Source organism: Bufo bufo, chromosome 7, assembly GCF_905171765.1.
Source record: "Bufo bufo chromosome 7, aBufBuf1.1, whole genome shotgun sequence".
Classification (NCBI taxonomy): domain Eukaryota; kingdom Metazoa; phylum Chordata; class Amphibia; order Anura; family Bufonidae; genus Bufo; species Bufo bufo.
The window spans coordinates 21,739,139-21,765,050 of record NC_053395.1 but is presented as its reverse complement, the minus strand read 5'-3'; the positions used below and the strand labels follow the sequence as shown (position 1 = coordinate 21,765,050).

At 43.4% G+C, this 25,912-nt stretch overlaps 1 protein-coding gene across 6 annotated transcripts in view; it reads right to left on the bottom strand.

The window, feature by feature from the left end:
• EPN2 (epsin 2) overlaps window positions 1–25,912 on the bottom strand; it is a 52,959-nt gene that overhangs the window by 5,253 nt on the left and 21,794 nt on the right. For 4 of the 6 annotated variants that reach the window (XM_040439465.1, XM_040439463.1, XM_040439469.1 and 1 more), the window contains exons 2-7: window positions 13,826–14,641; window positions 12,025–12,045; window positions 7,143–7,255; window positions 6,766–6,858; window positions 6,258–6,429; window positions 2,969–3,142 (exon numbers count right to left, since the gene is read on the bottom strand). In XM_040439465.1, the coding sequence (XP_040295399.1) occupies window positions 2,969–3,142; window positions 6,258–6,429; window positions 6,766–6,858; window positions 7,143–7,255; window positions 12,025–12,045; window positions 13,826–14,423 (1,171 nt within the window). In that variant the 5' untranslated portion in view covers window positions 14,424–14,641. Of the gene's footprint in view, window positions 1–2,968; window positions 3,143–6,257; window positions 6,430–6,765; window positions 6,859–7,142; window positions 7,256–12,024; window positions 12,046–13,825; window positions 14,642–21,345; window positions 21,443–25,912 lie in introns of all 6 variants that reach the window. The other 2 variants (XM_040439464.1, XM_040439466.1) reach the window with 2 other exon arrangements.

The following is a 25,912-nucleotide window of genomic DNA, read 5'->3' as shown; positions in this document are numbered from 1 at the left end:
CTGTGGTTGAGTTTATACTTACCTGGATTCTGGCTGCATCGCTCCACGGTTGCCTCCACAGGTCTCGTGTCTCTGGGAATCAATATCCTGTTAACATGTGTCACGTGACCACTACAGCCAATCACTGGCCACATGGGTGATAGTTCACCGTTGCAGTCACTTGACGCCCGTCAACAGAATGATCATTCCCAGAGACCAGGGACCTGAGGTGGTCGCCATAGAGCGATGCAGACGGAATCCAGCGGTGAGGAACCCCACTGTGGATCCAGCCACAGGTCTGTTAAAGCGGTTATCCAAGACTAAACTTTTTTTTTTAACTCTTTAGGCTGAAAACCCTTACAGAGCTGACACTGGGATCCATACGAGTTTTGGAGGAGAGAATGTGACCTATTTTTTAAACATTTATACTGTATAAGACACACTTTTTTCCCCTAAAAAAAGGATTAAGGTGTTAGTGCGTCTTATAGTCAAAATGCTAATGACCTCTTCCATTATGGAAGCGGTCATCAGCATGCAGGAGGCGTGAGGAGCAGTGGCTCTAGTCACCCTGCCTGGTCTTCTTCCGGGCACCTCTCTGTGTATAGAGCCAGGATGTAGTGCAAGTAGGCACGTACTAAGATCTGATCTGAGGCTGATGGGGGTCTGATCTGAGGCTGTTGGGGGTCTGATCGGAGGCTGATGGAGCTTGGGGGTCTAAGGGTCTGATAGAGCTTGGGGGTCTGATCCCTCCTCATTTTCCAATTCTCACTCGCTGATGCAAAACAGGCCTACTTCTCATCTCTCATCTTCCCTGGCCCACGGCCCTAAACAACTTTTTAACACTTTTAACTCCCCTCTCCGTCCCCCAGCGCCCCCACCCACTCCTCTCATCTCAGCTGAGGACTTTGCCACATACTTCAAACAAAAGATCGACAACATTAGAGAAAGCTTCAGTGCACAGTCCCCACAGAACCTCCACACAACTGCTCAGTCCTCTTCTCCCAAAACCCGCTTCTCCACCATTACAGAAGAAAAACTCCCCACTCTACTCTCCAGATCACATCTCACAACCTGTGCACTTGACCCAATCCCATCCCACCTCATCCCTAACCTCACTACAGTGTTTATCCCAACCCTAACTCATCTCTTCAACCTATCACTAACCTCGGGTGTCTTCCCCTCTGCTTTTAAAGGACCATTACACCCATCCTCAAAAAGCCTTCACTTGACCCATCTGCTTTATCAAGTTATCGCCCCATATCACTTCTTCCATTTGCCTCAAAGCTACTTGAGCAACATGTCCATTCTGAACTGTCCTCTCACCTCTCCTCCTGCTCCCTCTTTGACCGCCTACAATCTGGCTTCCGACCCCACCACTCAACTGAGACTGCCCTTACCAAAGTCACCAATGACCTACTAACAGCCAAAACCAGAAAACAGTACTCTGTCCTCCTTCTCCTTGACCTGTCCTCTGCCTTCGACACTGTCGACCACTCCCTTCTGTTACAAACTCTCTCATCTCTTGGCATCGCTGACCTGGCCCTCTCCTGGATCACATCATACCTCACAGAACAGACATTTAGTGTCTCCCACTCTCACACCACCTCCTCGTCTCATTCCCTCTCTGTTGGTGTCCCACAAGGCTCTGTCCTAGGACCCCTGCTCTTCTCTATCTACACCCTCGGCCTGGGACATCTCATAGAGTCCCATGGCTTTCAGTATCACTCTTATGCTGACGACACACAAATCTACCTCTCTGGCCCAGACATCACCACCCTACTATCCAGAATCCCACAATGCCTATCTTCCATATCCTTCTTCTTCTCCTCTCGCTTTCTAAAACTTAACATGGATAAAACAGAATTCATCATCTTTCCCCCATCTTGCTCAACCCTTTTCCCCAACAGACCTATCTATCACGATCAATGGCTGCGCACTCTCCCCGATCAGCCAAGTCCGCTGCCTTGGAGTGACCTTGGATTCTGCCCTCTCCTTCCGACCACACATCCAAGCCCTTTCCACCACCTGCCGCCTCCAACTCAAAAACATCTCCCGCATCCGCACTTTCCTCAACTTTGAGTCTGCGAAACGAATTGTACATGCCCTCATCATCTCCCGCCTAGACTACTGCAACATCCTCCTCTGTGGCCTTCCATCTAGCACTCTCGCACCCCTCCAATCTATCCTCAACTCTGCTGCCCGACTGATCCACCTCTCACCCTATTACTCCTCTGCCTCTCCCCTCTGCCAATCCCTTCACTGGCTCCCCATTGCCCAACAAATTCAGTTCAAAGTACTAACAAATACATACAAGGCCGTCCACAACCTGTCCCCCCCTACATCTCTGAGCTACTTTCCCGATACATCCCCACACGCAATCTCCAATCCTCACAAGACCTCCTTCTCTCCTCTTATCACCTCTTCCCACAAACACCTCCAAGATTTCTCCCGTGCATCCCCCACACTCTGGAACTCGCTACCCCAACATATCAGACTCTCACCTACAGTGGAATCCTTCAAAAGAAACCTGAAAACCCACCTCTTCAGACAAGCCTACAACCAGTGACTCTGCTGCCTCTATACCGCCATGACCAGCTTCACCCGCACCTACTGTGTCCTCCCACACCATGTAGATTGTAAGCCCTCACGGGCAGGGCCCTCTCTCCTTCTGTACCAGTCTGTAACTCGTCCTGTTCCTGCTTAGTGCAATTGTCTGTATTATGTATGTGCACCGCTTATCATATGTACAGCGATATGGAATGAATGGCACTTTGATAATAATAATAATCTGAGGTCTGACTGATGAAGATTGGGGGACTGATTTTGGAGTCTGATCTGAGGTCTGATGAAGATTGGGGTGTGATTAGAGGTCTGATGAAAAATATTTTACTCCAAATCCTAATGGGGGTCTTATAGTCCAAAAAATATGGTATATTTATCTGGGTCTTTCGAGGGGTTTCATATTACTCTGCTCTACCAGCATTCCTACCTGTGCTTGTACTTGTTTTAACTCCTGGAGCAGGTCCCCAGGGGTCTGCTGTGGAATTAGCCGTGCCCGCCGCCTGTGGAGGTGCCCAGGGATCCTGTTTTTTTGGAAGAGGCTGTGATGCAGAAGCGGAACTTGATCCCCAGGGATCGCTGTTGACGGAGGGTTTTGTACCTGCTACAGAAAAAGGTATGGTGGTCATACATTTACCAGGACATTATGAAAACATCCACCCCTCAAAAAATAAATAAATCCGCCAAAAAATGAAAAAACTATAAAGTTATATGTAATATCTTCTATAAGAAATATCCAATATGACAGGAGTCATCCCGCTGGCCTCCTGTGCTGCCCGGTTACAGGAATTTTCATTTCTCCACTATACAATGTGCCTTTTTTTAGGTGGCTCTGAGTCAGTCGTGTGTTCAGACACTAGTGTTCCGGACTGAGGCCTCCTTCACATTCCAGTAAGATATGTTCCTTCTGCAACATTGTGACCTTACATGGAGGAATGTGTCAGAATGGCCAAGAAACTTTCCCAATGAATGATGTCATCTCAGGCCGACTCCAACACACTGAGCTCCTGTGTATCTGCCAAGGGGGCAGGTGGCCGAACCGCAGCATAATGAGCTACAAGAACAATAAGCAAACTTGTCCCATTACACTGCACCGGCCGCCCTCCTCCCCTGGGGATTCTGGAAACTCTGCAGTTGGTAAATATAGTACTAGAAGATCCAGTAGAGGGCGCTGCCTTTATAAATCCTCATCAGATTACTGACAATTCCAAACTTCCAAATAACCGTGACATCTTTCACTTTTATACATCCATCAGTATTATAGTAGTTATATTCATGTACATAGGAGGCAGTATTATAGTAGTTATATTCTTGTACATAGGGAGCAGTATTATAGTAGTTATATTCTTGTACATAGGAGCAGTATTATAGTAGTTATATTCATGTACATAGGAGGCAGTATTATAGTAGTTATATTCTTGTACATAGGAGGCAGTATTATAGTAGTTATATTCTTCTACATAGGAGCAGTATTATAGTAGTTATATTCTTGTACATAGGAGGCAGTATTATAGTAGTTATATTCTTGTACATAGGAGCAGTATTATAGTAGTTATATTCTTGTACATAGGAGCAGTATTATAGTAGTTATATTCTTGTACATAGGAGCAGTATTATAGTAGTTATATTCTTGTACATAGGAGGCAGTATTATAGTAGTTATATTCCTGTACATAGGAGGCAGTATTATAGTAGTTATATTCATGTACATAGGAGCAGTATTATAGTAGTTATATTCTTGTACATAGGAGCAGTATTATAGTAGTTATATTCTTGTACACAGGAGCAGTGTTATAGTAGTTATATTCCTGTACATAGGAGCAGTATTATAGTAGTTATATTCTTGTACACAGGAGGCAGTATTATAGTAGTTAGATTCTTGTACATAGGGGCAGTATTATAGTAGTTAGATTCTTGTACATAGGAGGCAGTATTATAGTAGTTATATTCTTGTACATAGGAGCAGTATTATAGTAGTTATATCCTTGTACATAGGAGCAGTATTATAGTAGTTATATTCTTGTACATAGGAGCAGTATTATAGTAGTTATATTCTTGTACATAGGAGCAGTATTATAGTAGTTATATTCTTGTACATAGGAGCAGTATTATAGTAGTTATATTCTTGTATATAGGAGGCAGTAATATAGTAGTTATATTCTTGTACATAGGAGCAGTATTATAGTAGTTATATCCCTGTACATAGGAGGCAGGATTATAGTAGTTATATTCTTGTACATAGGAGCAGTATTATAGTAGTTATATTCTTGTACATAGGAGGCAGTATTATAGTAGTTATATTCTCGTACATAGGAGCAGTATTATAGTGGTTATATCCCTGTACATAAGAGGCAGGATTATAGTAGTTATATTCTTGTACATAGGAGCAGTATTATAGTAGTTATATTCTTGTACATAGAGGGCAGTATTATAGTAGTTATATTATTGTACATAGGGGCAGTATTATAGTAGTTATATTCTTGTACATAGGTGCAGTATTATAGTAGTTATATTTTTTTACATAGAGGGCAGTATTATAGTAGTTATATTCTTGTACATAGGAGCAGTATTATAGTAGGTATATTCTTGTACATAGGAGCAGTATTATAGTAGTTATATTCTTGTACATAAGAGGCAGTATTATAGTAGTTATATTCTTGTACATAGGAGCAGTATTATAGTAGTTATATTCTTGTACATAGAAGGCAGTATTATAGTAATTATATTCTTGTACATAGGAGGCAGTATTATAGTAGTTATATTCTTGTACATAGGAGGCAGTATTATAGTAGTTATATTCTTGTACATAGGAGCAGTATTATAGTAGTTATATTCTTGTACATAGAAGGCAGTATTATAGTAATTATATTCTTGTACATAGGAGGCAGTATTATAGTAGTTATATTCTTATACATAGAAGGCAGTATTATAGTAGTTATATCCTTGTACATAGGAGGCAGTATTATAGTAGTTATATTCTTGTACATAGGAGCAGTATTTTAGTAGTTATATTCTTGTACATATGAGACAGCATTATAGTAGTTATATTCTTGTACATAGGCGCAGTATTATAGTAGTTATATTCTTGTACATAGGAGTAGTATTATAGTAGTTATATTCTTGTATATAGGAGCAGTATTATAGTAGTTATATTCTTGTACATAGCTGACAGTATTATAGTAGTTATATTCTTGTACATAAGAGGCAGTATTATAGTAGTTATATTCTTGTACATAGGAGGCAGTATTATAGTAGTTATATTCTTGTATATAGGAGCAGTATTATAGTAGTTATATTCTTGTACATAGGAGACAGTATTATAGTAGTTATATTCTTGTACATAAGAGGCAGTATTATAGTAGTTATATTCTTGTACATAGGAGGCAGTATTATAGTAGTTATATTCTTGTACATTGGAGCAGTATTATAGTAGTTATATTCTTGTACATAAGAGGCAGTATTATAGTAGTTATATTCTTGTACATAGGAGCAGTATTATAGTAGTTATATTCTTGTACATAGGAGGCAGTATTATAGTAGTTAGATTCTTGTACATAGGAGCATTATTATAGTAGTTATACTCTTGTACATAGGAGCAGTATTATAGTAGGTATAGTCTTGCCTATTGTACTGTAGACCTGTCACAGGACTCTGCTTACACAAGCAGCAGAAAACCGGGTCATTTAGACACAAAAGAAGAAAAAATCCTGGAGGACATACCAAAAGACTGCCAGGTATTTATGCCAGTGGAGCGGGCGGCTGATCCCCCCCAGGGGTCTTGCTGGTTACTTGATGCTGTTGCTGACACTGCCGCCCAAGGTTCTGACTTCTGAGGTGTTGGGGCCCCTGAAGGCAAAGCATCCATGAGGTCCAACAATGAAGTCTGTGGTTGCTGTCGATATAAATAGCAGTTAAAAACAAAATGCATTTTCCGTTCATTTTTCATAAACTTCAGCAAAGCCACTTACTATAGTGGGCGCAAAGGGACATGACAATATTGCCCCATGGACCAGATTTTGCGGTATAATGTTTGGTAAAATTAAAATCAGATAGAATATATACTGTATAATAATACTATAAGGCACTGATATATTGCTGAATAATGTGTGTGAAGGTTTTAGGGTCTGAGTAGCCGACTACCGACCACTGAACAAATCCATATTCTGTTTTTTGAGTGCTCAGCAAATAAGCAGAAAATGGCATGAGACGCTGCTGCTGGCGGTCTTACCGGTTTCTTTTTCGGGGCTTTGATATTGTCCTTCCTGCTTTCCTCTAACGCCATCTGAAGTCGTAAGTCGTCTCCTCGTCGGATTCGCTCCTCCTGCGTACATATACAGTGCACAGATCTCTCCTGGTTCACTGCACTCCACCAGACCCTTCTCATCTCTAGGCAAGTAGGGGGTAACTGTATGGGACTATCCCACCCCAAAATTCCTGCTTATTAATATTGAGGGGGGGCTACGGTGGTGTAGGAAATTGGGGCCAGTTCCAGCCAGGCACCACCCCCTCTCACTTAGGGCGCCAGGGGCCATGTCTCTGATCCCACAGCTCTAGCTTTAGCTGTGGAAGGCATGCTGAGACATGTAGTGCTAGGTCCAGGCTCACCTGTTCTGCCACCTCTCTGCTCATGGCGAGCGCCAGCTGTAACTGCAGTTCCTCCTCTCCGCTCGTCTGTGGTCGAGCCTGTTCCAGCTCCGAAGAGGCTCGGGGGGAGGTAGCTGAAGGAGAAGAAAAAAAAACATCTCAATGGGACCAAATCACGTATTTGTCGGCTATTAAGACATAAGAAATAACTGAACGGGGACGAGTAAGAATTTAGTGCGGTTAACCCTTTCATTTTCCAATAAATCCTTTGCTTTGCACTTTGTACCCACTGTGAGTTCTATGAGTTTTTCTTCTCCGTTCACATCCAAAGATACAGTCAGGATTTCAGCTGGTTTCCTGGTGTCAGTGAGCAGTGCATTATGGGAGCTCAGAGGAGTTATACAGTGAGAGCTATACTGCTAGGTCACATGTCTGACAGGGGGTGGAGCTAAACTGTTGACTGTTTCCAAGGGCAACCAAAAGAATGTTGAATCTGATTCTGTATAGGAATGGAGAAAACAGCGCAAAAGAACTCAAGATCAGTAACTGGAAGGATTCGCACAGTAAAGGCTCATGCACACGCGGCCGTTTCCCGCCATTTATGCCGCAATTTATTTTTGAACTTTTGTAGATCAGTCCTATCCTTCTTGCGGGGCTGCGGAACTAATATGTGGATGCGGACAGCAAACTGCGCGCTGTTCGCATCTTTTGCGCCCCCATTGAGATTAATGGGTCCACATCTGGATGCGGACCAAAACTGCGGCCATGTGCATGAGCCCTTACTCAATTTTTTGTTGGTTCTGTCCTATTTTTTTATCCAGTGTCCCCATGAACCACAATGGAAAAAGTAAGTGTTGTCAGAAGTTATGTCCGCACGGAAACGCTCTGAAATTTGTGCGGAATTTCTGTTAGCCTGCGCCCATAGGCAGGTGTCCTTAGGCGCTTCTTGTACACGGGTGCAGGCTGTCTTGCAGAAAATTCACATGAACTTCCATAAGGATTTCTGTGCGTTTCCGCGCCAAATCCGCACCAAAAACACACACAAACAATTCACATGCTGCAGATTTCAAGATCTGCACGGCAGGTTCATTTCCAAATTTGTGGTACCGTATTACACTGCGGATTTTCTGCACGCCGAAAATCTGTACATACACCCTCAGGCCATGTTCACACGGTGAAAATGTTGACGCGTTTTCTGCACCAAAAATCCGTACGGAATCCGCTCTCGATCTGCCTGCCGTTGTTTTGGAAAACACTTGGAATTTTGATGTGGATGAAGAAAACGCACCAAAATCTGCGTGGGAAAATCCACCCTGTGAACATGGCCTAAAATGGAGATGCAGCAGGATTAGGTACGCACCCCTCCCCCTCCCCATCACTGTGCTTATGCTCTCATGAATCCGTGGGAAGTTTAGGTCAGGACACACGGACACGCAGTACAGACTGTCACAGGCGGACACGCAGCTGTCTGGCCTGGCATCATAATGTGCCAACCATGACTCAGATGGCATGAACATGAGGAACCACAGATTATAATACGGCATGTATGCCCCTGCAGGGTACTGCTTAGATCTCCCTAAAATACCGCAGAGCCCCACGGGCAGGAAGCGAGGGCAGGGTTATGGGATGCACAGGGTCACAGGGCCTCATTCCCGGAATTCCTGTGACAAGGACATACAGAAAGGGAGCCGTCTGGGCGAGAGAGTGCGAACTGTGCTCCCCTCGCATTTCACAACAATCAGCACCAAATCCCATCTGGGGTAGACGATGGGGCCAAAAGCTGGGTGGCAGCTATAACAGTGGCCGTGTTGGTTGTCACCCAGCTTTTCCAGGAGCAGATATAACCAATTTTGGTGCAAAAGCTGTGACATAACCATGAAGTTTCAAGGCATCCATTAGCCCCACTCCAGCCCCCTCTGCGTCTTTCCAGTGCAAATAATAACAGGTCCGTAGAATCCACCTGTAATGGGGCATTTCCGGCGATTCCTGTATCCGGGATTCCCCCGCCCTCCAATAATGGACTCTGCTCGCCGCCAGCGCATGAGAAATTTACTTCCAAATTCTGCTAATCACTAAAGCAGGATTCCCAAAGTGCCATCTGTTTATTCTCCGTGCCAGAGCCGCCACCGGCCCAGCAGGGAGATGGCATATGTGGGCACCTGTCAGACAGTCAGTTCTGCTCAAATCCTAAGAGGTCAGGGTTGTATTTAGGATTATTCCACATATGTACCGCCATATGAGTCTAGCTGCCCGCATTTACCCCCGGTATGGTGACCGTGTCTGCTCTTAAAGGGGAAGTCCATGTGAAAGCATCTCCTGACAGGCCCCAGAGACAAAAGGTGACCACTTTTATTGGGCAGGGGTCCGAAATCATGGGCCCTAACAAGAAACATCACTAAATAATCCAGTATTTTATTAACTAATAAATCCTATGTAGATGTGAATCCTGTGCCGTGACATCTACACGACATATCCAATGGACACCCCGTCATCTTCTTCCCCCCTGTGCCCAAATGTGGCAGTAATAATGTACAAGCCCTTTAAGAACTGATGGAACAGATTACACACAGATTTTTCCCTTGTGGAACCACAAGTCCCAGAAAGTCCAGGCCAAATGGCTTACAGGGTGGTTTCATATTTCTCTATAGGGGGAAAAAAAGATGGATGACAAAAAAAACTGCCCACCAGAAGAAAAAAACTTTATGAAAGTGTCTAAAAGAAAAAAACGGTCTTTGCTGGCCACAACAACCAATCAGAATGCAGATTTCATTTCACGTTCTGCTCTTCAGAAATTAAAGCTGCGCTGTGATTGGTTGCTATGGGCAACAAAGACAGTTTTTCTTTTAGAAATTTTCAGGAAAGCTTGCCCATAGCGACCAATCAGATTCCACCTTTCATTTCCCAAAAGAGCTCTGAAAAATGAAAGGTGGAATCTGATTGGTTGCTATGAGCAACTAAGCCAGTTCTACTTTACACCAGTCTTGGTAAATCTCCCCCACTCTGTGTGGATGGATGATGGTGCCCTTCTTCGCCCACCTAAAATTGGGTGCAATTCTACCACTAAAAGACTTGCCCGTGTCCTATGGGGCACCATTGTGACACTAAATAAGGGGTCGGCAACTTCTCTGGTTGTGAAACTACAACTCTCACTATGCTTCATTCACCTTTTGTGGGAATTCCGAAAACAGCCCTGCAAGGGTGCATGCTGGGAGTAGTAGTTTCACAACATATTTATTGCTATTAAATGGAAAAAAAAAACAATATTGTAAAAAAATATAAAAAATTTCAACCAAGGGTTTAACACAGGTATAGTGCCACGTCATGCCATGCAAAGCTCTGGGCTTGAAATCCTTCCACCAGCCATATAGGTAGCCCTTTAGGCTCCATTCACACATCCGCAATTGCGGACCCATTCATTTCAATGGGGCTGCACGATGTGCGGCCCCGATCCGGAAATGCGCACCCGCACTTCCGGGTCCGCATTTCCTTTCCCGAAAAAAATAGAACATGCCCTATTCTTGTCCGCAATTGCGGACAATAATAGGTATATTCTATTAGTCCCGGCAATGTGCGGTCCACAAAATGCGGAACACACATTGCCAGTGTCCGTGTTTTGCGGATCCGTGGATCCGCAAAACACACACGGATGTGTGAATGGACCCTAAAGGGGCGTCTAAAGTGCTATAAGGCCTCCTGCACACGACCGTTTTTTTTTCCCCGTTTACTGACCGTTTTTTGCGTTCCGTATACGGAACCATTCATTTCAATGGTTCCGCAAAAAAATTGGAACACATACGGAAATGCATCCGTATGTCTTCCGTTTCCGTTCTGTTTTTTTGCTGAACCATCTATTGAAAATGTTATGCCCAGCCCAATTTTATCTATGTAATTACTGTATACTGTATATGCCATACAGAAAAATGGAACAGAAATGGAAACACAACGGAAACAAAAAACGGAACAACGGATCTGTGAAAAACGGACCGCAAAACAATGAAAAAGCCATACGGTTGTGTGCAATAGACCTAAGGGTCAGTACTATCCCTTTTATCCACCATCCAGCCAACAGGTGCCAAATGCCCCGGGGTAGGGCCTAGAGCAGGTATCAGCAACCTCCGGCATTTTAGCTGCTGTGAAACTACAACTCCCAGCATGCATACTTAAGGCTCATGCACTTTGCAGAACGGAACGTCCTGGCCTCTATAGAACAGTCCTATCCTTATCCGTAAAACGAACAAGAATGGGACACGTTCTATTATTTTGCGGGGCCGCAGAATGGACATGGTGTGCTGAAGTGAATGGGTCCACATCCGACCAGCAAAAAATGTGGATCGGATGCAGACCAAAATTACGTTTATGTGCATGAGCTGTTTTTGTAACTCCCACAGAGGTGAAAGGAGGATTCTGGGAGTAGTAGTTTCAGAACAGCTGGAGTGCCGGAGGTGGCTGATCTCTGGCCTAGAGGTTTCTATAATATAAACGTCCTTTAGTCCAGCATGATCTGAACCTTTATATTGGAATTTCTGGACCATCAGACGTTGGGATTTTTCAACATATACCCCTGAAAGATCATGGCGTATGTCATATTTAAAAAAAAAAAGATACGGCAGGATACATTCCGGACATTGTGCGATAAAGACAAGTGCCAGATTATCAGGATTGCCGGATTAAAGGAATTTTACATTTATTTTTTTTTGGGTCTTGGGAAGGCAGCATAGACAGGGAAGTCACGCAGCGGCCACAATAAGAGCCAGCTAGGCCAGGCCTGGTACAGTCAGCTGTCTATGCGAGCTGGCATGAAGAGCGGGTCTGTTTATTGGGGGAGCAGTGGGGGGGGGAAAGGGGAGGTACCATGCAGCAGCGGCGGCCCCCCGGCCTGACTCAGGCAAGCATGCACACTCACCTGATAGGACGTCACACATGACTGGACGGTGGTGGGCGAGATAACAAAAAACACAATGAATGAATGAGGTGCACAAAAATCATTATATGCTTATAAATGGTGAGCGGTGATGTCATCACAACAATGGTGCCCGTGTCACATGACCTCATTTCTGACAGCAGTGTTTCTGTAAACCCAGAGCCACACGATGACAATTCCCTGAAATGTTCTGACCGGCATGCTGGGAGTTGTAGTTTGGCAATCTATGAAGTCAGACACCCATACGGGCACAGTATAGAGGTCCAGACCCCCTGCAGAACTTATCAGGGACTTCTGAGGCTGCGATAACTGTCTGGGGCGTTATAATCATTAAATACCGCCATTCAGGACTACGGGTGAAATCCCCACTGTGAAGGGTAACGGCAGCCATATTGAATGACACCCAACCTTTATAATAATAGTATAAATAGCAACAAATTGTCTCCGTTCTGAGGTTGAAAAAAAAAAAAGGGAAATGCTATTAGAGTTCCTTGAAGGATAATTAATTTGGACTTTGAAAGTCGTCTGGCACAATGCCATTCTCCATTTCAAAAGACGGCTAAATTGGATTAACTGGGGGTGATAATGGGGAAGGGCGGAGCGGGGGGGGGGGGGGGGGTTGTGTATTTTGACACCATATGTACAGATCCGGCACATTACACGTACAAACAGGATTCTACATCCACTGTTGTATCAATGGAGAACCCCTTCAGTGACGTGACGTTTTCTTCTCCATTCACCTCTAAAGCTGCGCTCTGTACTCACTGTTACCAGAGAGCAGTGCATCATGCGAAATCAGAAGACTGCTGTACAGCCACCAGCAGAATTTTTTAAAGCAGCTTTGGATGCGAATGGAGAAAATGACATAAAACAACTCAAAAACAGTAATGCAAAGAATTGCTACTTGAATTTTTAGGTAGGAATGAGAAATGTTGTTAGACGTGAAATGCTTTGACTCGGTCGCTGCCTCCATCATTACCGCACGTACGCATTCAGTAGTGACGCATTCACATTCGCATTCATTTCCTGCTGGTTCACATTCTGTGCAGGGCTCCATCGCTCTCCTGCTGGCTCTGCAGGTCCTGGGTCTCACAGGTCACGGGGTGCCATGTCACCCATGTGTCATGTCACTGGGTGACATGATGCATGTGTGACCCGCGTCAAACCGGACGTTGACTTTGGGAGACCCAGAAACTGCAGAGTCGGCAGGGGAGCGATGAAGCCGGATCGCAGTGGTTGGAATCAGGTAAGTATGATTCCCACTGGAGGTCTGACCATGCTGAGGGGGGTCTGCTGAAAAGGTCCCCAGGGGTGAACAACCCCTTTAAAGGGGTTGTCCCTTCTGGATATTTATGGTATATCGATAGGATATGCCATAAATGTCCAATCAGTGCAAGTCCCACATCTGGGACTCATTCCTGTCCCAAGAACGAGGTTGCTGATGTAAATGGAGACAAGGCTGTGCAGACGCAGCTTTCTCTATTCACTGCTAAGGGACTTTTCAAAAGTTCCATTCACAACAGTTAACGGAGAGGACGCTGTGCAAGCGGATGTATCATCATTGAGGTTTTATGGGTTATTTGTGAATCATCCCATAAAAATTGACCATAGCAGCAAGAGACTGGCTCCAAGGTCAGCTGCCAATGGAGTTGTTTTCTGATGGACCTTTGGGGATCTTCATGGTGTAAGACCGTGGACCCACCAGAAGATCATCTAGTACTCTGAAGGGCTAGGGTAACCCTAACCGTAGGAATAAAAAGTGTTTCTTTCGACTGATACTCACATCCATGGTAAGATGCCGGAGAGCCACCGGATTTCCCATAGTCTTGTTCAGAGTAGCTGGTGGACAGGTTGGGTTGGCTAGAACCGCGGCCAAAACTGATCTGGTTGCTGCTTCCGACTCCTGTGGCCACCTGAGCCATTCGCTCTTTGGTCTTAAGTGCCTGGGCCCTTTCGCCCTTCAACCTCTCGTCGTCCTTCAAGAGGCTCACCAACTGTTTGGACTTTTCCCTGACGTTAATCCCTTGGTCTTTCCCATCCCGGTCGATGTACTGGAAGTCTTTGAGCGTCTGTATGGCAAATATGTTTTCTTTGCACTGGTGGGACACTCTCTCCGAGCCGGTCTTGATAAGATAGTCCAGCAGGGTCAAGGCCTTGTAAACATGTCTCCAGTTCTTGCCGTGGTCATTCAGCCTCTTCCAGATCATGCTCATGATTTCCGAAAAAGCCACCACGTTATAAGTCAAGTCGGCGACCTCCGTCATGAGGGAGCTGGAGGGACCCCAAGGATCATTGGACGTGGCTTCTCTAACTTTAATCTCTGCCTCTGAATAATTATTTACAATGTTCTTCATCTGTCTCCTTATGGACGAGGTCGTCATTTTTGTAATTGATAAAAAAAATTTTTTAAAAACAGCTCAAATTCTTAATAAAAGAAATCAAAAAATGTCTGAGATACCCCGGCTCCTCACGTTGAAGGCCAAGAAAGGAAATCCTCCGAAGGAGAAGTCACTGGGTGTTTCCACACATGACAAGAAATGTGGTCTAATTTTGGTTAAAAGCATCTCCTCAGCCAATATACATCATGGGATCCCAGAACCTAAAAAGGAACAGAGACAGTTGTCATGTCTGCACAGGAAATCTATTAAAAAGCTAAATTCACACGTGGCCTTTTCTGCTGTTTTTCCCCTTCATTTTTATTTTATTTTTTACACGCTGCAGCCAGATGCTAGCAGTAAGTTAATTGGTCACCATTCAAGTGAATAGGTCTGGGCTGCAATACCAAGTACAGCCACTATGCAATGTATGGCGCTGTGATTGGTCGGCTGTAAAGAGCTCCACACTCTGCAGCCTCTTGAAACAGCTTATCATCGAGGGCGAAGGGTGTCTGACCCCCATTATTCAGAAACTGAGGAGGATAGGTCCTCAATATAGGAGTCCAGGAAAACCCTACTGGGGCACGACCCCCTACTATAATTTATAATGACTGAAATCTATGCCAGCTCCTAGTTTCTGCATATGGACATCATATGTGTATTTTGCGCCTCTTAATACATTTGTCGCATCTTATGTCATCAGGCTTGTGAAGCATCAGTTTTTAGTGAATGACACCCCCTACGTGTGAAGGAAGACTGATGATAAGCTGCTCACGGAGCATCCTGCTGCTGGATCACCAGCGATCATCTATAATGTGTGATAGCAAGTGTTCGATTTCCCTCTAGTGCCGCCCAGGCTCGGACTGGCCCACAGGGGTACAGGGGAATCCCCCCGGTGGGCCCCTGAGCAAGGTGGGCCCCTAGTCTCCCACTCCCTGCACAAGTGGCACATAACACATTAGATTTAGTACACTACATACATATATTCAATGTACAGCACCTCAACCAGCCTATGTTCATATAAAAAACTTGTTAGATTATTTATATATAGAATTAAGCTTTGGATGTGAACAGAGAAGAACGCCATGTTGCAGAAATCTGTGAAGTGAAGCTGTAGCTGAACCTTCATTCCTGTGAGCTTCAGATAACATCTTGTGACATGCCCCAATGATTTCCTATCAGACGTCTAAAGGAGCACACACCCTCCAGAGAACGACAAACTGGCTGCTCCTTATGTAGTGCTCCACTGCAAATGGGTTAAAAATGTGCTTTTATGTGTGATATGTGCATTTTCTGTATGTAACCTGTAAAAGGAGTTACTAGGCTTTAGATACCGTGTCACTAGATGTGACTGTCTCGGCGGTCCCCATAGGAAGAGGCTAGACTGTAGGGGGGCAGTGTCCAAACAGTAAAAAGGAACTGAGAACAGCCCTGGACTACAGAACTAGCCGGAGTGAAAGTTTAAAAAAAAACAGCTTCTGAGAAAGGAAAAGAAAAAATATACATTTGAGGAGCATGCCAGTGTCAAGAGTAGGTGTGTGCAGAAGCTCTGTGGAGATAACGTGTCTAAAAATAGGCTTAGGCCTCATTCATATGAATGCGAAAAATGACAGTGTGACGGGTTTTTTTTATCGACTGTCACACAGCCATTTTTAGAACCACTGCAGTCTATGGGGCTATTCACATGGCCATTTTTTTAAACAGCCAGTGAATAGCGGCTTTCAAAAAATGGCAGTTTTCATGGCCGGACGGATACCAGTGACATCAATGAAATCAAGCTTTTAGACAGGAGTTAAAGCCCCTTAAAAACTGGTACACTAGGGCCTTTTAGGGGTTAAAACATATTTTGTACTGGAGGGCATTAGTTATACATTAGCTGTACTGGAGGCACATTCGAGGGCATTACTTATGCTGGGGTAGTAAAGGGGTAATTATTTATACAGTGGGCACTATGGGGGGCATTATGTATACTGAGGGCGCTGCAGCGGTTGGTATGCTAAAAAACCCAATGAAATTAATTTGGTCATTCTTAACGGCCATTAAAAAACTGACAGTGTATCCGTTTTTAACTGCGTTTTTTTTCCCACTGTCGTATGACCTTAGCCTAAAAGGCTCCACAGTGAACTTGCTCAGGAAATTTAAGTCTTCTGGACATACTTTACAAGCACACTGTGGAAGGTGCTAAAAGATCCACATCCCACTCCTTCAATAAGGAGCAGAACTTAGTCTGTCATATATGGGGGGCTCCATGGGTGCACTGCATAGAGAGAGTGAGTGCACCTCTATTTCGGGATGCTTAGGTTTGGGAAAGAGAAGAGCAGTATGAGAAAAATTGCTTCTGAGAAAGACCCAGGCCTATTAACTAGATCTGCATCATCTTTGTCTGCACCGACCCACTGCACCGACACTGTCAGCATCCATCTGCTTCCAGGGACCCTTCCTGCACCTCACAACTCATCACCATCAAGTGCACCCCCATCCACCATCAGACAGGGGAAACCCCAGAACTACGGTGTGCCCCCAAGAGAAGAAAGGGGCGCCCTCCTTATTACTGTACGGCCCACGGGAACGTCAGCATGAGTGACAACTACAACCATCAGTCAGGCGACAAAGCTGTTTTTGTTGAAGCGCAAACAGGAGGCCCCAGTTCTTTACGCACAGCAGAGAGGTGCAAATAATGAGACCAAACAGTGATCAATTAACAGCCCCCCCCCCCCCCCCCCCGGTGTGATATTCGCTCTGCGGTCACGTTTACGTATCTCACCTTCTGTGCCCCTCGAGATGACCCCAAAGTAGCCAGCAGGTTCATACCAATTTCTTCTTTAAAGGGACACTCTGGAAACACCGTGTTATCCTTAGCACAAGATGTGAAGGGGCGAAGCATGACAAAGAAATTCTTTGCAGATCCTGAGGAGCGCGGCATGACAGGAATTCTATGCAGGTCCGGAGGGGGCGGAGCATGACACATGGATTTTCTGCAGAGCCTGAGGGGGCGGAGCATGACACAGGATTTCTATGCAGAGCCCAAGGGGGCGGAGAATGACACATGGATTCTCTACAGGGCCTGAAGAGGCAGAGCATGACACTGGGATTCTCTGCAGAGCCTGAGGGGGCGGAACATGACACATGGATTCTCTACAGGACCTGAGGGGGAGGAGCATGACACAGGGTTTCTATGCAGAGCCTGAGGGGGTGGAGCATGACACAGGGATTCACTGCAGAACCTGAGGGGGCGGAACAGGACACATGAATTCTCTAAAGGACCTGAGGGGGTGGAGCATGACACAGGATTTCTATGCAGAGCCTGAGGGGGTGGAGCATGACACAGGGGTTCTCTGCAGAACCTGAGGGGGTGGAACATGACACAGGGATTCACTGCAGAACCTGAGGGGGTGGAACATGACACAGGGATTCACTGCAGAACCTGAGGGGGCGGAACAGGACACATGAATTCTCTACAGGACCTGAGGGGGTGGAGCATGACACAGGATTTCTATGCAGAGCCCAAGGGGGTGGAGCATGACACTGGGATTCTCTGCAGAGCCTGAGGGGGCGGAACATGACACATGTATTCTCTACAGGACCTGAGGGGGAGGAGCATGACACAGGGTTTCTATGCAGAGCCTGAGGGGGTGGAGCATGACACAGGGATTCACTGCAGAACCTGAGGGGACGGAACAGGACACATGAATTCTCTAAAGGACCTGAGGGGGTGGAGCATGACACAGGATTTCTATGCAGAACCTGAGGGGGTGGAACATGACACAGGGGTTCTCTGCAGAACCTGAGGGGGTGGAACATGACACAGGGATTCACTTCAGAACCTGAGGGGGCGGAACAGGACACATGAATTCTCTACAGGACCTGAGGGGGTGGAGCATGACACAGGATTTCTATGCAGAGCCCAAGGGGGTGGAGCATGACACAGGGATTCACTGCAGAACCTGAGGGGGTGGAGCATGACACAGGGGTTCTCTGCAGAGTCTGAGAGGGAGGAACATGACACAAGAATTGTCTGTAGAGCCAGAGGGGCGGAGCATGACACAGGGATTTTCCTGAATTGATCATGAAGTGATGGTGTATCCTAACAACATGCCATCCCTTTATGAGACTGGAGTATCCCTTTAGCAGAAAAACTGTGGTAAACCCATGCTACTGCCACTTATCTTCATTCTTGACCCCTGCGTTCTCTTTTCTGCCGCCATGATGCACGGCCGGCGTGTTTATATCAATGGTCATTGTTCAGAGTGACAGGAAACCACAGAACTGCTATTGCCTCTTTTAAAGGCGCAGGATCTTCCATGGGGTTCAGAGACAATGCACAGGAAATAGCTTTGCAGAAGAGAAAATAGATAAATGGGTAACTCCTGGAAGACGTGGAGAATTCATCTTTCAGAGTTCTTGCCCCCAAAGTTTCACTTACAAGCGCACCATTGTTGTAGAGATGCCTAACAAGTTCTTCTAGGCCGCAACAGAAATCTGTGCTGGAAATGACACCTGCGCAGTGCTGCCAAGAACCACCTGGGAACCCGAGCCGCGTTGTGCCCTAGAAGAGAATGTCGGGGCACCACTTAAAGGGATTCTCTACTGAGAGAAAGCAGATCCTGGGATCAACTTGGATCTGCGGCAATCTGCCTGCCAGTAAGAGTTCAGTTTCCCTGCAGCGCCACCACAGGGGACATCAGGTATTACACAGCTCCCATTGAAATCAATTGGTTGTCTTTGAGTAATGCAGGACAGGACAGGTCCTCCAGAGTGAGAGACACTCTTTTTAGCCAAGAGGATCCCTGTTCTATTAACTCAGAATTTCCTAAACTGGACAAACCCTTTAAATAATTGTTTCTGGAAAAGTTGGGCAGAAACCAATACGGCTGCCTTTACAGCTTCAGTAGAGTTTATCATAAAGCTGCGATATACGAGCAACGGATTACCGCGCACTTAGGCAGATTTGGTGACAACCCTATTGGACTGGCGGCCATGTCGGTTGTCACTAAGCATTCTCAGACTCCTACACTGAGGGTTAGGACCCTGAATACAGTCCGTTGAACATTGAGTTCTTCTGTTAACCTACTACAACTCTCAACATGCACCAAGGGATGTGCAGTATAACAGGTGCCTGTCCACACGTGTCCGGCCTAAATCCACGGTATTGTTTATTCTGTTAGGTTCTCATGTAATCCAGACAGGAAGGGAGACAAGCGGCCATTGTAAAGTATTGAGGACATGGTGAATACAACCTCCACTGTTTCATCGTGGAGACAGAGAGCGCTTCATGTGGCTGTGTAAATGGAGACATTCATGGACGACTCCGGACTAAAGAAACGGCCCTGCTTGTGTGTGAAGGCGCAGAAGACTTCCGACTCCACGAGATTGGAAAAGGGCAAGAAAAGAAGATGATCGGAGAGCGAAACGCGTGACAAAATGGCTGTGGGCGTTCCAAACTGTTCAAATCATGCAAATAGATATACAGCAGGGACACTATTAGAGAAGGGGCCCCAAATAATCAAACTGTGACCCTTCCCAATCCCCTAATAAGAGAGCTCAGTAATGTTACATTTTTTTGCACGACCCATGGACAGGAGGAGCTGATACACACACATATATATATATACTGCCATATAGTGCACAGTATATGTGAATTGTGCACCCAAACCACATCCAATGTAATTATATAATATACTAATACTAGGACATGGCGACTTCAGTCGTCTAGTATAGGAGACAACCTGACTACGCGGTGACTTTACATCCCATCATGCATCGGGACGTCGTCAACTATAGGCTACATCCGGCCTGATTACTTACATTAACCCAGGTACTAGAATCTAGTTGTGACCCTACACGCCGCACTGTTGGGGGTCTGCCTTTATTTTTTTCAAGCTGTATTAAAGAGGAACGCACTCCTCCCCCGTGACTATACTGTGCTATGAAGGTGGGGAACAGTATGATGAAGCCAATGGTATACAATAGTGGTGGTAGAGTTCTCCATTAATACCATAAATTTATATTATATTTACAGGGGGGAGGGGGGGGCCGCACTGTGACAACATTTGCATTGATGGGGGGGCGTCAACATTTCAAACTGTATTTTGTATTTTTACGGGGATGATCCCATTTTTGACCGAATTAGTTAATTACTGACTGCTAGTGATGCACGCTCATTTTGCAGTTTTTACTCGGATTTAAAAAAAAATCACTGCAAAAACTGCTAAGGGCTCATTCACACGACCGTATGTATTTTGCGGTCCACAAAACACGGATCCGCCAAAAATACCGATGTGCATTCCGTATTTTGCAGAAAGGAACAGCTGGCACCTGATAGAACAGTCCTAATCCTTGTCCGTAATGCGGACAATAATAGGACACGTTCTATTCTTTTGCAGGACGGAAATGCGTAAAACATACGTAAACCGAATGCACACGGAGTAACTTCTGTTTTGTTTTTTTTGCAGACACATTGAAATTAATGGTTCCACATACGGTCTGCCAAAAAAACGGAAGGGACACGGAAAGAAAATACGTTTGTGTGCATAAGCCCTAAAAGTGAGTAAACCTTAAAGTGTTTTTTTGATGTGTTAGGTAAATAATTATTTAATAATAAAAAAAATTGCAACTTTCTAATATAGTTTATATTTCAAATCTTTGACATCTTTCTTGCTGTCAGTGAATGGAAGCAGTATTATTTCCATCCAGAGATTAAAATCCTGTCCTGATCCTGTGCAATTCCACTACAGGTGCAAGCCTGACACACTGTAACAAACCCTGTATCTGTAGGATCTGAACAGGAAGGACATCAGACTCTGATTACAAACAAAAATGTTCCAGTTCACTGACAGCAACCAAATGGTGAGAAACTGAAACATTAATTTAACAATTTACATAACCCCGGAAATCCACTTTAATCATATTTAACATTTATTATTGTCACCTTGCACCAATCGTCATCCCGTTATTTAAGGGCCACTTCCCGGTGCAGGCGACCATGGCGGAGTCTTTATAAGGACATCTCTTTTGAATTCTACTTCCTGTAGGAGAATGAGACAAGTCATAGCAGGTTCCAGAGGCTCGCTTGTCAGCAGAGCGCACTTTCTTGGAAAGCTTCCAAACACATGGAATTTATTGTGACGTAGAGATAATGTCTACAGCAGATTGGCAGCAAACGCAGGATGTTACAGATTTAGTAGAACCAGGAGAAGACACCAAATACAATCTCCTCCACAGCGGCCCTCCAAGCTACTGCCTGGTGAAACCCGAAGGGGATTGTCTACTTTGGATGGCAAAATGCTAAATTAATAATGAGGGCAGGACAAGAATCTGCATTACAATCCAGAGCTACATTCACAGGTAAAGGCGCGATAGAGATGAAAAGTCCCAGTATTCACATAAAAAAATAACAAAACTGTTTGGTCCATTCAAACGTCCACAACTACTATAATACTGCCTTCTATGGACAAGAAAATAACTACTATAATACTGCCCCCTATGTACCAGAATATAACTATTATAATACTGCTCCTACGTACAAGAATATAACTACTATAATACTGCCTCCTATGTACAAGAATATAACTACTATAATACTGCTCCTATGTACAAGAATATAACTACTATAATACTTCCCCCTATATACAAGAATATAACTACTATAATACTGCCTCCTATGTACAAGAATGTAACCACTATAATACTGCCTTCTATGTACAAGAATATGAATACTAAAATACTGCTCCTATGTACCAGAATATAACTACTATGATACTGCCTCCTATGTACAAGAATATAACTACTATAATACTGCTCCTATGTACAAGAATATAACTACTATAATACTGCCTCCTATGTACAAGGATATAACTACTATAATACTGCCTCCTATGTCCAAGAATATAACTACTATAATACTGCTCCTATGTACAAGAATATAACTACTATAATACTGCTCCTATATACAAGAATATAACTACTATAATACTGCTCCTATGTACAAGAATATAACTACTATAATACTGTTCCTATGTACAGGAATATAACTACTATAATGCTGCTCCTGTGTACAAGAATATAACTGCTATAATACTGCCTCATATGTACAAGAATATAACTACTATAATACTGCCTTCTATGGACAAGAAAATAACTACTATAATACTGCCCCCTATGTACCAGAATATAACTATTATAATACTGCTCCTACGTACAAGAATATAACTACTATAATACTGCCTCCTATGTACAAGAATATAACTACTATAATACTGCTCCTATGTACAAGAATATAACTACTATAATACTTCCCCCTATATACAAGAATATAACTACTATAATACTGCCTCCTATGTACAAGAATGTAACCACTATAATACTGCCTTCTATGTACAAGAATATGAATACTAAAATACTGCTCCTATGTACCAGAATATAACTACTATGATACTGCCTCCTATGTACAAGAATATAACTACTATAATACTGCTCCTATGTACAAGAATATAACTACTATAATACTGCCTCCTATGTACAAGGATATAACTACTATAATACTGCCTCCTATGTCCAAGAATATAACTACTATAATACTGCTCCTATGTACAAGAATATAACTACTATAATACTGCTCCTATATACAAGAATATAACTACTATAATACTGCTCCTATGTACAAGAATATAACTACTATAATACTGTTCCTATGTACAGGAATATAACTACTATAATGCTGCTCCTGTGTACAAGAATATAACTACTATAATACTGCCTCATATGTACAAGAATATAACTACTATAATACTGCTCCTATGTACAATAATATAACTACTATAATACTGCCTCCTATGTACAAGAATATAACTACTATAATACTGCTCCTATGTACAAGAATATAACTACTATAATACTGCTCCTATGTACAATAATATAACTACTATAATACTGTCTCCTATGTACAAGAACATAACTACTATAATACTGCTCCTATGTACAAGAATATAACTACTATAATACTGCTCCTATGTACAAGAATATAACTACTATAATACTGCCCCTATGTACAAGAATATAACTACTATAATACTGCTCCTATGTACAAGAATATAACTACTATAATACTGCCTCCTATGTACAAGAATATAACTACTATAATACTGCCTCCTATGTACAAGAATATAACTACTATAATACTGCTCCTATGTACAGGAATATAACTACTATAATACTGCTCCTATGTACAAGAATATCACTACTATAATACTGCTTCTATGTACAAGAATATAACTACTATAATACTGCTCCTATGTACAAGAATATAACTACTATAATACTGCCTCCTACGTACAAGAATATAACTACTATAATACTGCTCCTATGTACAAGAATATAACTACTATAATACTGCCTCCTATGTACAAGAATATAACTACTATAATACTGCCTCCTACGTACAAGAATATAACTACTATAATACTGCTCCTATGTACAAGAATATAACTACTATAATACTGCTCCTATGTACAAGAATATTACTACTATAATACTGCTCCTATGTACAAGAATATAACTACTATAATACTGCCTCCTATGTACAAGAATTTAACTACTATAATACTGCCCCTATGTACGAGAATATAACTGTTATAATACAGTATAATACACGCTATAATACCATGGATAGTAGTAACAATGGAGCATGTGGTGACAGATTACTGGTGCAGATAACAATGTGTCTTGGACCAGTAAACCTGAATTCCACTTTACCCTCAGACGCTTCTTATTTTCATTACTTGTCGGCACGGTAAGACAAATATTTAATCTGGGATTGTGCGAAGAGTTGAGGATTTTGGGTCGTGTTATTCTTAGTTCATAGTAATATTAGAAACGTCACTAACAATGAAGCTGTTGTAGCACAAATAAATAAACCCGCCTACGGTGACATATGAATGTATATAACAGACTCTGCTGTGTGTACCTTTACCAGTCAGACTGTGCAGTGTTTTCCACGTATTTTTATTAATGAACATGATGAGTATGTCTGCACGCTGCCATGATTGCTTTCCGTGACGTCTGACAGGTTGCTGGGCAACGCATCATCAGCGCCTCCTTAAATCTAGGCCCTTCTGTTATATCTGCTCTTGCAGAATCAGAACTAAACTTAAAGGGGTTTTCCAGTACTTTTATTACTGATATTGATAATATTGATGGCCTTTCTGTAAGTAGAGGAGCGACTCATATACCATACAATCCAAAGGAATACGGTATATAAACCCATCATTACAACCAAGCAACAGAGTAACAATAAGTCGTTTTTGTAGACCAAGATATGTTTACCTATAAACACCATGTTACACTTCGCAAATAGACTACACACATTACTGATCCTGAGTTACATCCTGTATTATACTCCAGAGCTGTACTCACTATTCTGCTGGTGGAGTCACTGTGTACATACATTACTTATCCTGTACTGATCCTGAGTTACATCCTGTATTATACTCCAGAGCTGCACTCACTATTCTGCTGGTGCAGTCACTGTGTACATACATTACTTATCCTGTACTGATCCTGAGTTACATGCTGTATTATACTCCAGAGCTTCACTCACTATTCTGCTGGTGCAGTCACTGTGTACATACATTACATTACTTATCCTGTACTGATCCTGAGTTACATCCTGTATTATACTCCAGAGCTGCACTCACTATTCTGCTGGTGCAGTCACTGTGTACATACATTACTTATCCTGTACTGATCCTGAGTTACATCCTGTATTATACTCCAGAGCTGCACTCACTATTCTGCTGGTGCAGTCACTGTGTACATACATTACTTATCCTGTACTGATCCTGAGTTACATCCTGTATTATACCCCAGAGCTGCACTCACTATTCTGCTGGTGCAGTCACTGTGTACATACATTACATTACTTATCCTGTACTGATCCTGAGTTACATGCTGTATTATACTCCAGAGCTTCACTCACTATTCTGCTGGTGCAGTCACTGTGTACATACATTACATTACTTATCCCGTACTGATCCTGAGTTACATCCTGTATTATACTCCAGAGCTGCACTCACTATTCTGCTGGTGCAGTCACTGTGTACATACATTACATTACTTATCCTGTACTGATCCTGAGTTACACCCTGTATTATACTCCAGAGCTGCACTCACTGTTCTGCTGGTGCAGTCTATGGGCCAGATTTATCATTAGCTCAAGTCAGAATAATGGAGTGAAAAAGTCGCAAAAAATGCGCAAACGCTAAAACTGCGCACAAATTTGCGACTTTTTACTGCTCTGCACTATGCTCGCCAGTTTTCTGAAAGTGGGCGTGTTTACTTATGTAAATTAATCTCTAGACAGATTTACTATTGGGACTATTTAAAAAGTCGCAAAAAAATGCGCAATTTCACTCCAGTGAGGACCATGCTTATCTTATGAGACTTTTTAATAGAACATGCGACTTTTTCGTAAAACGTGCGACTTTTTCGTAAAGATGTGC